The sequence below is a fragment of the Panthera uncia genome, chromosome X (assembly GCF_023721935.1).
Source record: "Panthera uncia isolate 11264 chromosome X, Puncia_PCG_1.0, whole genome shotgun sequence".
NCBI classification, from domain to species: Eukaryota; Metazoa; Chordata; class Mammalia; order Carnivora; family Felidae; genus Panthera; species Panthera uncia.
In genome coordinates this window covers 12,631,372-12,646,701 of record NC_064817.1, presented here as the reverse complement: position 1 = coordinate 12,646,701, position 15,330 = coordinate 12,631,372, and the positions used below count along the sequence as shown (strand labels likewise).

Sequence of the window (15,330 nt, the reverse complement as noted above, 5' to 3'; positions counted from 1 at the left end):
TCAATCGCAGTAGTCTATTTTAAAAACAAACTCCCATAAGGAATACAGGAATGGAATCCATTCAAAGCAACAGCTGTCAAAAGTTCTGCCAAGAAACTCAGAGTAATTTATTGCATCATGAAAGGTGAGGTGTTCAGAAGAACAAATAGTTCAATCATACTCTTTCCCTTCAAATTTTATTTTTTGCTTCAATCTAAGAGAAATATCTAGATCTAAAACTCACTGAAACGTGTTTTCATACTTTAAAACTTACTAAGTAAATAAAATTGAACATGGTAAATAGAAGAAACCCTTCTAATCTATTTTTAGTATTGCTAGAGGCTGGAGGACTTGACTTAGAATCCCTAAGAGCAGCTGGCATCCCAGCTCTGCCACTAGTTACCTCCTTCTATGGATTCTCGGGCTAGAAAGTGTGGCTTCCCCAAGAGCAAACTGCAGGAGACGGGTCCAAGTCCTCTCCGCTCGGACATCCCATTCTCCAATGAGAGTAAAATGGGCTTCCAGCCAAGATGTCTCCTCTCCCGATCAGGCCCGAAGCACCCCTCTAATATTCATAAAGTGGTTAGATCTTTCCAACTAAAGCGAATCCAAGTATCTGCCTTGATCACAACATGCACTTCCATTCCAGATATCCACCTTCTACTTTGGCTTCATGTCTAATGGACAGGGAGGGGGCAAAAGCAGTAGGCCACATACAAGGCACATGAGGGTACCTGGAAGCCTGCTGTAAATTCCTGCTGCGCTTCCCGCTTTGGGGCACCAGGACCCTATGGAGGAGGACCACTCAACAAGCAGCTTATTAAACCTCCATGGACGGGGGGCAACACCGACCTTCTGTCCATTGAATTCTGCCCAACGAGCAGGTCTAATTTGGGAGTGGTTTTATAGAAGAGGGCTAACGGTGACTTCACCAACTCAGCCTTCCTACAAGTCACATTAAAGGCTCACAGGAACATTAACAGGAGTTATAGTCTTACATTAAAAGTGCATATCCTAAGAAAACAGAGGAACAGAAGATGAGCACTAGTCGGGTAATCATAATAGTGTGTACTGGTTTTCTCTTTTAAAATCCACTTCTGAGCAACTAATAAACTGTGGTCACTGTTAAGTGCAGTCAAGAAAGCTGGGCATAGACATTACTGATGTGGGCTTTAATGCGGCGCTCATCTTAAAATACGGGTGACGCTATGTGACTCACGGGGCTTTAACTGTCCAACGCGAGTTTGTTCCTTTAATGAAAACCAAGCCAAGTAAACAAAACCTGAACATCCTAATTTGTCTCACTGCGGCATGGACTGATCGGGGAAAAACATCTCAATATTTCTTAAATGTAGAATAGTGACTAACATTCTTTCATTTGTGTGCCTGCTCAATGGCTATGTGGCACTATCTTGAGTGAGTGTGTATGTCCTGGAAGATTATGAGATGAAGTGCCAATGTCAGTCTTTCCTGGATGGAACATAACAAACGGTAATCATGCTGTCAAATGTGTGCAACGAGGACACTTGATAAAATTCCTTACAGCCCCCAGGTCTCAGAACATGGGAAAGGAGGTTATCTAAAAAATTTGCACCGCCCATTTATAATCTTAGGAAGGGTTTTAAATGACTCCAAACCCCTCCCCGAGGGGCAGAAAAGGCAACCAAAAGGGAAGGGAGAACAGAGAAATAGTTCAAGTTTTTTGATTTTCAAAATCAAATCAATTCCAAATCATCCTTTAATACACACAGAATAGAACCACCAACTTATTTTTCTTCGGGAAAACATCATCTGTTTGAGCCTTTCTCTTCTGTTATTAAGCTATTGATAAAGCTGGCAAGTAAAATAAGGAAGCATTAAATAAACACCCACTTATTCTAAGAGCCGTCAACCTACTGAAACCAGAGGCTTGATCCCACATACTGCAAACCCATCCTAAAGCACTTCAGAAAGGACCGTAGGCACACCCCACCCGTCTACTCTAAGAATGGGTAAATTAGTAAAATGCACAAGAGACGGTATTTGTTATAATCAGTCTCTCAAAGTGATGTTAAAGCAGGCATGCCCTGACCCCTGTGAGGGTCGATCGATACCCACTTTGAACTTGAGCTTTCAGGGGGAGCAGGTGATCAAAGTTTCTACAGCATGCTGGCTTCTGCAATTTGAGCTCATGGTTTTACATCACACATGCTGGAGTCAGCTGGGCTCCGCTGGGCTGTACATAAACCAATCACTTCCCCAGGGTGCACTTCACACAGAACGAACAGTTGTACCCCCAGAGTGAAGATGGGGTTTCTTTCATTATTTCTTTGTACTCAATACAATCACAATTCAGGTTAAAATAACAGGGACAGAAATAACTCCCAGAGTTGCTGGAGTGCTGGTAACAACCAGTTCCCCTTATTCCCCAGGTTGAATACCTGGGTTCAAGCAACAAATATTTATCAGTCCAAACAATCTCTTCGGCCTTTTGCATCTGACGGGAGGTTTCCAAATACATGCATTTACAGGTATGTTATCCCATGCAGGATAAAAGTAGAGATCTGGCAACTATTTGTTCAATTTAAGCAGGTGAGGCAGTTAAAAAAGCAGATTGCTCTTGCACAAAAATTTACATGAAAGGACCGAGTTCTGTGAGCTGATGGCCTGGCTGGGCCAAGTTAAATAGATCACTGACAAAACTTTCACTTTACAGAGGTGCAAAGACCCAATAAATCTCTGCCATCCAACGGAAAACAATAGTTATGTATTATTTATAGCTAGATATAATGTCAAAATGGCACTAAGAAGCAGTTTTGGCATATGGTGGCAGAGGGCACAGCGCCAGTCTAAATCTGATGCTCGTTTTAGTTTTTGTTTTTATTATCATCATGCCAAAGACTATCCAGTTGGAATCCCAATTATTCAGGAAACCAACCTACTGTATTTGATATACATACAAAAATAAAACAAGCATCCTGAAGGTACTAGGTTATGAGGTTTTATACAAATCATAAATTCTTTAAATAAATAATGCTCTAACGTGTTTTCATTTGCTAGAAGATTGGTTTTTGGTAAGGAGAAACATCTAACAACTTGAGGAAGTACTTAAGAATGTGAGATAAATTCCACTGATAATTACAATTTCAAGTGTGATAACTGGTTGTATTTTTTCCACCAGAGTAAAAGGTACAAGTGAACTACAAGAGAAAAGGAAATATGGATTATATTCTGCCGCTCACAGCTTTTCACACAGTCTTAGACATCTATGACAAGTAGTTGGGTTGAAACATTCAAAGGAAAGATCTTGGAAGAAAGAGTCGCCCACTGTTACTTGAATCTTGGGGATTACAACACAGTGACTGGACGAAGTTGTTCCAATTGGTTTTCCAATGCAATCCGTTCTTGATGAACCTCCTGATTTGTACAAAACAGAGAGAAGAAAACAAAAAGCAAAGGGGTCATTTCCTGGGTTCATCCCTACTTCATCAGATATTAAACAGAAACTCATAAGTGGACCCCAAAACACTGAAGTCCCACATGACTCAAGGACAAGTAGACTGTAAGGCATCATATTTAAAGCTGGTGATCAGACCAAGGCGGCTTCACAATTTGTCATCTCTCAACTCCCTTCTGAAGATGAGGAAGTGAAATTGACTGACACGACCCCCGCCTTAATCTCACCAGCAGTTTTAATAGGATTAGTGACTGGCAGAAGATGATGTTAAAAATCAACAGACAGACTGGGAGAGAGCAGAAAAGCAAAAGCAGACTGCTACTACTGAGAGGTAAGCCAGCAGGACTCAATTTCTAGCTTCAATCTCTCGTTCCTAATCCAGCACCACACTCCACAGGTCTGACGGATGAGCAAATGCACTGACTATCTGCCAAAATCTCATCTTGGCTCCTGCACAAAATACAACTTAAGGTGTGACTGCATGGCTAATGGCAGGGAGAAAGAAAGAGAGGATCATCCATCTGTTATTTGGGAATTCAAACTTTCAGCCCTAAAACAGATTTATTGGCAGGAAGAGAGGGGGACACGCAAAGGCATTCTTAAGTACAATCAGTCGAGATGGGAAAGACCTCTGTATAAAGGCTCAATTCTGAGATGCCCCAGAAGAACCAACATACTAACAGTCCAAACAGAACTCAACAAGCGTTTGTTCACCCTCCCCTCCTACCCAGCCATCCAACAGTTCTTTGAGTATCTATCTACTATGGGCCAGATTCTGCTCTAGGTATGATAGTACCAGCAAAGAACAAGACAGATCAGACCAATGCCCTCACAGGGCTTGCACTCAAATGGCTAGAGAAAGACAATAAAGAACAAGATACCTTCAAAAGGAAATAAATAAGATGACGTAATAGAGGAATCTGGAAGAAAGGTGGAGTGGGTGGTCAGGAAAGGCTTCACAGAGGTGACGCTATCTGACCAGAGACTTGAATGAACTGAGGGGTGAGCCATATGAAGACATGGGGGAAGGATCCTTAAGGAGACAAAATGGCAACTATAAAGGCCCCAAAGTGGGGCGGGACAAGCTTGCTGTGTTTGGTAACAGAAAGGCCTGTGTGACCAGAGGAGAGGGAGCAAGGAAGGCACTGGCAGGAGCTGTAGTCTGAGAATTAGGCAGAGACCTTGTGGACAGAGTAAAGAGCGTGGACATCATTCACAGTACAGGGGGATAGCACTGTGGGTTTTGAACCAGGGAATGCATGTGGCTTAACTTAGAATTCAAAATATTCACTCTGGCTACTGTGTAGATAGTGGATTGGACAGCAGGGCAAAAGCACAGGCAGGGAGTAGTTGCAAGGTTACTGCATGGACCGAGGTGAGAAATGAAATGGCTTTGATCAGGGTAGCAGCCATGAAGATGGGGAAAACTGGATGAATTCTGGATACATTTTGAATTTAGAACTGATAGAACATGCTGATAACGTAGGAAAGAAGGAAGGGGATTTGGGATTGAGCAAGTGGGTAGCTAGTAGTGGTATTAATTGAGAACAAGATTAGATGAGAAATCGGCATTTCAAAGGGAAGGTTGGGAAGGAAGCGTCTGACATGTGTACTGGATGTATTAAGAGAAAATGGTGAGTAAGCAGTTGTGATAGTACGTCCAGGGTCAGAGGTAAGAGAAGGAGAGCTGGAGACATACATTTAGGATCACCAGCCTATGGATGATCTTCAAAGCCTTGAGACTGTATAATACCATCTAGCAAAAGAATACAGACAGGTTGAAGGTAAAGATGCAACTGAACACACATACCACACTCATTCCCTACTGGAACCCCACCAAGACAATAAAAAGAAGTTTTTGAAGTCACAGACGCACAAGAACAAGTGATACAAATAAAATTTGTAAGCTGGAAGGCCAACAGATGACTTAGCAAATCCAAGAAAAATAAATGTGGGCATTCCATGGCTGCATGGTGGGGTCCTTCCATAAGGTGACCCAAACACCCCTCTGTTCAAGGGATTCTGCATCTGTAAACTGAGTCAGTCCAGAATGGACTGAGAGGCTGGGACTAAAGCTCCATTTTGATGGTTCTTCAGATTTCTGTTCACTAGGGCTGGTACGTTTCCACTCCTACAAATCAATTACAGAAAACTGAAATGCAAGCTAAGCATAGGCACAAAACAAGAAGCAACCTGATTCTACAAAGAAGAATCCCTGAAAGACTCAAACTGGCAGCACCTGACTCCTGCGTAGATGCAAGTGAAGGGAGGAGGAGGGCCGCCTATGTAAGTGCTGGTTCCAAGTCTGCTTCACAAACAGTTAGCTCCCTACAGCGTTCCAGCTACCAGGCCAGAACCTTAAGATTTATTTCTTGCAAAGGGACAACATAAGGCCTCTTGACTAGCAGTACAAAGACCCAGTTGAGGACAAGATACTGGACTGGAACCAGGGAGAATAAATGAATGAATATCCAGGATACAGAGACCCAGAGCCCTCTCTCTCCAATGAACCAAGTCTTTCCCTCCATGTAGGAGACCAAAAAAAGTCTCTGGAAACTCCAATCAGATTAAACTGAAAGAGCCAATGATACTGCCTTAGGAGGCTCCCCAACTATGCAGCCCAACCAGACTGAAGACTGAAGCTCAAAGTTGACAAGCCTCACAACATGCTATGTGTTTCCAGTGAGCATTTTCATCCTCCTCCTAAATCTAAGCAAAGGACCATCAGATACTGAAGGAAAGCATCTAATGAGAAATAGCTAATAAAACAGAAAAGCAAGTATTCAGGAAGAAGAAAACTACTACCATTAATAGAAGATATTACAATAATGAAATGAAAATAGGATACCTTTATCTTTTTTTAACATTTATTTTTGAGAGACAGAGTGAAAGGAGAGGAGGGGCAGAGAGAGAGGGAGACACAGAATCCAAAGCAGGCTCCACGCTCTGAGCTGTTGGCACAGAGCCCGGTGCAGGGCTTGAACCCACGAACCCCACGAACTGTGAGATCATAACCAGAGTAAAGTCGGATGCTTAACCAAGTGAGCCACCCAGGTGCCCCAAGAATAGGATACCTTTAAAGAGACAATCAGAGTATAAAAACTGAACTCTTGTTATTAAACAACAGACTGAATATTTAAAATTAAGTAAGTTTCCAGAAATGGACAAAGAGACAAAAATAAAGAAGAACAGAAAGAAAACAGATGAGAAAATATGAGAAAATTAGAGGACCAAGCGAAGAGTTCCAATGTCTGAAAAATACCAGCAAGCGAGAAGAGAGAAAATGGACAGGGGAGTGGGATGAAAACACATGGAGGAAACGTGCAACAATAACAAAAACCAAGAAAACTCCCAGAACTGAAGAATATGGGTTTCCAAATCAAAAGGGCTTACCGAGTACAGAGAACAAGTAGACAAAAATCATCTACACTTTCAAAGCAAAGTAAGAGAGAAAAACAGCAAATAAAACACAAAACAAAAACAAGGTCACATACAAAGATTCATAAAACAGAGTGAAGTCTGACATTTTAAAAAATTATTTTTTATTACATGGCAAAAGTGACTTTTTTAGTGTACAGTTCTATAAATTTCAACACATGTATGTATTAGTGTAACTACCACCACAAACAGGGTACGTTACAGTTCCAACCAGAAAGCTCCCTGGTACTACTCCCTTATCTATAAACCCTCACCTTCATGCACAACCCCTGGCAACTACCAGTCTGTTTCCCAGCACCTATGCTTTTGTCTTTTCAAGAATGTCAAATACAAGGGACCAAGCAGTGTATAACCTTGACACTGGCTTGTCTCACTCAGCATAATGTCTGAGCTTCACCCAACTTGTGGTGTGTGTCACTACTTTTTAATGCTGAGTACTACTTCGTTGTATGAATGTACCACACTTGATGCATTCATCCTTTGAAGTACATCTGGGCTGTTTCCAGGTTTGGGCCATCACATAAAACTGTTATGAACATTCGTGTACAGATTTTTGAGTGAACACAAGTTTTCAGTTCATTAAGGTGGATACCCAAGAGTAGAACTGTTGGGTCACATTGTCGGTGTATATATAACTTCATAAGAAACGTCCAAGAGTGCCTGGGTGGCTCAGTCGGTTAAGCATCTAACTTGGCTTGGGTCATGATCTCACGGTTCGTGGTTCGTGAGCTCGAGCCCTATATCAGGCTCTGCACTGACAGCTCAGAGTCTGGAGCTTGCTTTGAATTCTGTGTCTCCCTCTCTCTCTGCCCCTCCCCCACTTGTTCGCTCACTCTCTCTCAAAAATAAAAAAACATAAAAAAAAAAAAAAAAGAAAAAGAAACTGCCAAATGATTTTTCAGAGTAGGGTACCATTTTGCATTCCCACCAGTGCATGAGAGTCCCAGTTGCCAGCACTTGGTATTGTCATGATTTTCTGTTTTAGCGATTCTAATATGTGTGTAGTGGTATGTGATCATGGTTTCAATTAGCGTTTCCCTACAGCTAATGACACTGAGTATCTTCTCATATGTTTATCTGCTATCCTTATATCCTCTTTGGTGAAGTGTCTGTGCAAGTCCTTTGCCCATCTTTAAGTTGAGTTTTTGTAGTTTTGAGAGCTGTTATTGAGTTTGGAGTTCTTCAGGTAATCTGGATACAACTCCTTTGTCAAGCATGTGGGTTGCAAATATTTTATCCCAGTCTGTAGTAGCTTGTCTCTTAACTCTCCTGACAGTCTTTAAGGCAGAGCACAAGTTTTTAATTTTGATGAAGTACAATTTATTAATATTTTTCTGTTCTAGATTATGTTTTTGGCATCATTTCTAATACCAGGTCATGAAGATTTTTCCCTATGTTTTCTTCCAAAAAATTTTATGTCTTTATGTTTTATGTTTCCACCCATAACCCACTTCATGTTCATCTTTGTAGAAGAACTGAAGTTTTGATCAAGGTTCGTTTTTTTCCCCAAAGGGAAAGGACCCATTGTTAGAAGACAATTGTTGAAAAGACTATCCCCTTTCTTAATGAATTGATTTTGCACCTTTGTCAAAGATTGAATGGCTATATTCATGTAGTCTACTTTATGACCCTCTAACCTGCTCCACTGATCTATGCATCAATCCCTCCACCAAGGCCATACTGTCTTGATTACCAAAGCCTGATACTAAAGTGATTCCTGGGGCATATGTGTGGCTCAGTCAGTTAAACATCCAACTTCAGCTCAGGTCATGATCTCATGGTTTGTGGGATCGAGCTCTATGTTGGGCTCTGCATTGACAGCAGAGAGCCCGCTTCAGATCCTCTGTCTCCCCCTCTCTCTCTCTCCCAAAAATACAAAAACATTAACAAGTGTTTCCTCCAACTTTGCTCTTCTTTTCCAAATTTGCTTTAGCTATTCCAGTTTCTTGCTCCTTACATACAAAGTATAGGATTAGCTGATCTACACCTACAAAAAGTCCTGCTGACATTTTGATTGGCATTGTAGTGAATCTATAGATCACTTTGGAGAAAAATGACAGCACTACTCTGTTAAGTCTTCCAATCCACAAAAAGCAAATGTGTCTCTCCATTTATTTAGGTCTTGGCACTTTATAGTTTACAGTATTCAGATCCTATGTGTTTTTGATGAATTTGTACCTAAGTATTTCCTTTAGAGGAGGGGGGGGGCAAGATATTGTGAATGGTAGGGTTTTTCACATTTCTGTTGCCAATTATTTATTGCTTACGTATAAGAATATGATTGGTTTGTGTATGCTGACCTCGCATTCTGTAACCTTAAGAAACTCAATGAGACAATGAAAATTTAAAAACCAATTCAGTTTGCAATAGTGTCACAAAATATTGGGAATAAATTTCACAAAACACATGTAATACCTGTACACTCAGAACTGCTAAGAAAAGTTTACAAGACGTAAATAATTAGAAAGATGTACTCTATCAGCAGATTGGCAGACTCAACACTGGATTTTGATCCTCCTTAAACTGATCTATATATTCAAACAAGTCTAATCATAATCCTAGCAGGCTATTTTGTAGCAAATGACATGCTGATTCTAAAACTTATATGAAACAAAGGGTCCAGAATATCCACAGGAATCTTGAAAAAGAAGAACAGGCTAAAAAAATACATGCTACCTGATTTTCTTACTCTAAAGCAACAGTGATCAAGATTGTGTGGTACTAGTATAAGAATCAACAAATAGATTAATGCAACAGAATAAGAACCTAGAAATAAATCTATATTTATATGGTCATTAGACTTTTTAACAAGGGAACCAAAGTCATCCACGGAGGAAAAGAAATGCTTTTCAACAAATGGTGCTAGATTAGATACTGACATGGGGAAAAATAAGCCTTGACCCTAATCTCAAACTATACACAAAACGTAATTCAAGGTATATAATAGACATTGGTGCAACTGCTAGGGAAAACACTATGAAAGTTTATCAAAAAATGCCAAAACTACCAGGAGTGACATCAGCATCATGGCTGTATAAGACATGTCCCCCTTGCAACAACAATTTGGCACTCATTCATGGCAAAGTGTCTTTGTGGGAACTGTGGGACCCAGCACCGTACACTAAGAGATCCAGGAGGAGTCTCACCCAGCCACGCATTGGGTAATAGGCACACGTTTGTCTGCTTGGTCCCAGCTCTGGACCCTGAGCTGGCCCATGAGCCAGCTCTAACCCCTCTTAGCCACAGTCTGGGAGTCTCTGGAAAACTGTTTTAGACAATCACCCAGAGATGACAGAGCCTTTGTAGAAGTCTGATTTTCTAGCAGGTAAGTTCTAGAACAATGCTAGAGAAAAAAAGAGTTTGGATGCACTGGAGAGAAGGAACTGTTAGATTTTACTCACATCACCCTCCTCCACAGTTTGGGGCCAAGAGAGATCTTCTCAGCCCATGATTTCTCCCTTGGGGGAAATAGGTGTGTGAGTACACACCCAGTTTCCCCAGCTATGTGGAACACTGCCAAAGAGGCTCAATTCTCTCTTGCCCCATTCAGAGTACTGAATTGTGAACAACATGACTGGGAGATGGAAAGTAGCTGGGAGAATGGCAGATAGGACCCTCAAAAGGCACTAAAGGAAACACGGATCCTACAAAATGTGTTGTGGGACTCCATCAAGAAGCCCACCCATGAGTCTCTGGGGATCCTCCAACTGCCCATATGGTACTTCCCAGCACACCTCTAGCCTTACTGACACACATACCCCTATCCTATAGGCAGACCCCTGTTCACACTCCCTAGGCAGCAAACTCTGGCAGGTGGCTAGCGAGCACATACAGAAAGGCTGTGCTGGCCCAAATCTGTGGGTCAGGGAGAGACCACAAAATTGAGCTTTAGCGCCACCTTTGAGAAAACAAGAGAGAGGCTGCTAGCACTTGACCTGGTGTTTTGTAGGATCAGGAGGAGACGGCATACAAGCTTAATAATTCTGCCACAAGAGGGAGCAAGAAATGTCAGGCAGATACATCCATAAAGGTCTAAGAAAGCCTCAGAATCCCTAGCAGGACTGATGAAACATATTTCTTTCCTGAAGGCAGTTCATAAAGACTGGAAGAAGGGACTGCTACTTCAAATATGAATACAGCAATGCAAAAGTTCAAGGAACATGAAAAATCGAGGAAACCTGACACCACCAAAATACTGCAGCAATTTCCAGTAACTAATCCCAGAGACATGGAGATGTGTGGTTTACCTGATAAAGAATTTAAAATAGCTGTTTTAAGAAAACTCAGTGAGCTACAAGGAAACACAAAAAGATAAAATCAGGAAAACTACATTATACAAACAAAAGGAGAAGTTTAACAAAGAGAAATCATAAAAAAAGAACCAAACAGGAATTCTGGAGCTGAAGAATGAATGAAATGAACATTGCAATAGAGAGTAAAAACATCAGAATGGATCAAACAGAAAAAAGAATCTATGAGACTGAAGACAGAAACTTTAAAATTGTACAGTCAGAAGAGGAAAAAAAAAGAATCAACAAGAGTGAAGAAAGCAAACATTATAGGGTACCATCAAAAGAAATAACTTATGATTTGCTAGACTTCCAGAAGTTGAAAAGAGATGGGGACAGAAAGCTTACTTAAATAAATAAAGGCTGAGAACTTCCCCAAACTGGGGAGAGATATGGATCCAACTTCACAAAGCTCATAGATCACCAGACTCAAAGAGATCCTCTTCAAGACTCATTATGATAAAACTATCAAATATCAAAGAAAGACCATCTTAAAAGCAGCAAAAAATAAGAAGTCTGTAACTTACAAGTGAACCCACAAAAGGCTATCTCAGCAAGCACCTTACAGACAGGCCAAGCCAGAGTGGGATGAAAAGGTGCTGAAAGGAAAAAAACCTGCCAACCAAGAATACTCTATTTGGCAAAGTAATCCTTCAGAAATGAAGAAGAATTCAACACTTTCCCAGAAAAACAAAAGCTGAATGTGTTCATCAACACTAGACCAGTGTTGCCAAGAAAGGTAGAAAGGAGTCCTTCAAGCTGAAACGAAAGAATGCTAATCAGCAACATGAAAACATAAAAAAATTAAACATACTGGTAAAGATAAGAATAAAACTGGTAAGATTCAGAATATTCTAATGCTGTAATATGAAGGGGTTAACCACTTAACTCTATTACAAGGTAAAAGGACAAAAGAATTAAAAATATCTGTAGCTACTTACAAATCAATGTGATACATCATACATTAAACAAGAGGAAGGATAAAAACCATATGATTTTCTCAATAGATGCAAAAAACAGATTTGACAAAGGACAACATCCACTCATGATAAAAACTCCCAACAAAGTGGGTTTAGAGGGAACATACCTCAAAATAATAAAGGCGATATATGAAAAACCCACAGCTAACATCATACACAATGGTGACAAACAAACTGAAAGCATTACCTCTAAGATCAGGAACAAGACAAGGATGTCTACTCTAGCCACTTTTATTCAACATAGTACTGGAAGTCTTAGCTGCATCACTCAGACAAAAAGAAATAAAAGGCATCCAAAGTGGTAAAAATGAAGCAAAACTGCCACTATTTGCAGATAAGTATACTATACATAGAAGACCCTAAAGACAACACCAAAAAAATGTTAGAATAAATGAATTCAGCAAATTTCAGAATACAAAATTGATATACAGAAATCTCTTGCATTTCTAAATATTAACAATGAAGTAGCAGAAAGAAAAATTAAGAAAACAACCCCACTGACATTTGCATAAGAATAAAATACCTAGGAATGAAATTAGCCAAAGAGGTGAAAAACCTATACTCTGAAAACTATAAGACACTGATGAAAGAAATTGAAGATGACAAAAATAAATGGAGGGATATTCCATGCTCATGGATTGGGTGAACAAATATTGCTAAAATGTCCAAACTACCCAAAGCAATCTACAGATTCAATGCAATCTCTATCAAAATACCAACAGCATTAAAAAAATTTTTTTTTAACGTTTATTTATTTTTGAGAGAGAGAGACAGCGTGAGCAGGGGAGGAGCAAAGAAAGAGGAAGACATAGAATTTGAAGCAGGTTCCAGGCTTTGAGCTGTCAGTACACAGCCTGATGCGGGGTTCAAACTCACAAACCGCAAGATTATGACCTGAGCTGAAGCTGGACACTTAACTGACTAAGCCACCCAGGCGCCCCCCAACAGCATTTTTCAAAGAACTAGAACAAATAATCCAAAATTCACATGGAATCACAGAAGATCTTGACTAACAAAAGCAAACTTGACAAAGAAGAACAAAGCCGGGGGTATCACAATCCCAGATTTCAAGATACACTACAAAACTGTAGTAATCAAAACAGTATGGTACAGGCACAAAAGCAGACACATAGATCAATGACCAGAATAGAGAGCCCCGAAATAAACGCATGCTTATACAGTCAATTAATTTATGACAAAGGAGGCAAGAATATCCAACGGGAAAACGTCTCTTCAATAAATGATGTTGGGAAAACGGGACAGCTACATGCCAAAGAATGAAACTGGACCACTTTCTTACACTATACACAAAAATAAATAAAAAATGTACTAAGACCTCAATGTGGGACCTGAAACCATAAAATTCCTCAAAGAAAACATAGGCAGTAATCTCTTGGATATTAGCAAGATGATGCTAGCAACATTTATGGATATATCTCTGCAGACAAGGGAAACAAAAGCAAAAATAAACTATTAGGACTATATCAAAATAAAAAGCTTTTGCACAGCAAAGAAAACCATCAACAAGACAAAAAGGCAACCTACTGAGTAAGAGAGGATATTTGCAAATGATTTATCTGATGAGGGGTTAATATTCAAAATATATAAAGAACTTATACAACTCAATGCCAAACAAAACAAAATCCAATCCAATTAAAAAAATGGACAGAGGACCTAAATAGACATTTTTTAAAAAAAAGACATACAAATGACCATCAGACACATTAAAAGATGTTCAACACCACTAATCATCTGAGATAGGCAAGTCAAAACCACAATGAGATATCACCTTACACCTGTCAGAATGGCTACAATCAAAAAGAAAAAACAAGTGCTGCCGAAGACGTGAAGAAAAAGGAACGCTCACGCACTGTTAGTGAGAATGTAAACTGGTGCAGCCACTATGCAAAACAATATGAAGGTTCCTCAAAAAATGTAAAATTGTAAGTCAGAGAGAGACAAATACGATTATGATTTTACTCTTATGTGGAATTTAAGAAATAAAATAGATGAATATAGGGGAAGGGAAGAAAAATAAAGTAAGACAAAAACAGAAAGGCAAACCATAAGAGACTCTTAAATATAGAGAACTGAGGGTTGCTAGAGGGGAAATGGGTGGAGGGATGGGCTAAATGGGTGATGGGCCTTAAGGAGGGCACTTGCTGGGATGAGCACTGGGTGCTGTATGTAAGTGATGAAGCACTGGGTTCTACTCCTGAAACTAATATGACACTGTATGTTAACTAACTTGAATTTAAAATGAATGAATTAGGGGTGCCTGGGTGGCTCAGTCGGTTGAACAACCAACTTCAGCTCAGGTCATGACCTCATGGTTTTTGAGTTCGAGCCCCGCGTCAGGTTCTGTGCCGACAGCTCGGAGCCTGGAGCCTGCTTCGGATTCTGTGTCTCCTTCTCTCTCTGCCCCTCCCCCACTTGTGCTCTGTCTCTATCTCAGAAATAAATAAACATTAATTAATTAATTAAAATGAATAAGAAATAGAACTACCATACAATCCAGTAATTCCAATATTCAATATTTACCCAAAGTAAATAAAAAACACTAATTTGAAAAGTTATATAAGCACCCCTAAGTTTACTGCAGCATTATTTACAATAGCCAAGATATAGAAGCAACTCAAATGTCCATTGATAGATGAATGGATAAAGATGTAAGATACACACACACACACACACACACACACACACACACACACACACAGGAATATTACACAGTCATAAAAAATGAATGAAATCCTGCCATTTGCAACATGGATGGACCTAGAGGGTATAATGCTAAGTGAAATAAGTCAGATAGAGAATGACAAATACCATATGATACTACTTATATGTGAAATCTAAAAAATAAAACAAATGAACAAACGAAAAAACAGATCCTTAAATACACAGAATAAACTGGTGATTGCCAGAGAGGAGGTGAGTAGAAGGATGGGCAAAATAGGTGAAATGGGTTAAGAGGTACAAAATTCCAGTTATAAAATAAATAAGTCATGGAGATGAAAAGTACAGCATAGGCAATACAGTCAATAATACTACAATAGCACGGTATGGGGCCAGATGGTGACTACACTTGTGGTGGTGAGTGCTGAGTAATATATAGAATTGTAAAATCACTATGCTATACACCGGAAACTAATATAACATTGTATGTCAGTTATACTTCAACAATAAAAAAATAAAAAGCAAATCA

The 15,330-nt window shown here is 39.8% G+C and overlaps 1 protein-coding gene across 4 annotated transcripts in view; it reads right to left on the bottom strand.

Annotated features, from left to right (window-relative positions):
- Nucleotides 1-330: 330 nt before the first annotated feature.
- Nucleotides 331-15,330, bottom strand: part of REPS2 (RALBP1 associated Eps domain containing 2) — a 213,469-nt gene continuing 198,469 nt past the window's right edge. For all 4 annotated transcript variants that reach the window (XM_049643519.1, XM_049643520.1, XM_049643523.1 and 1 more), the window contains one exon: nucleotides 331-3,375. In XM_049643519.1, the coding sequence (XP_049499476.1) occupies nucleotides 3,307-3,375 (69 nt within the window). In that variant the 3' untranslated portion in view covers nucleotides 331-3,306. The remainder of the gene's footprint in view (nucleotides 3,376-15,330) is intronic.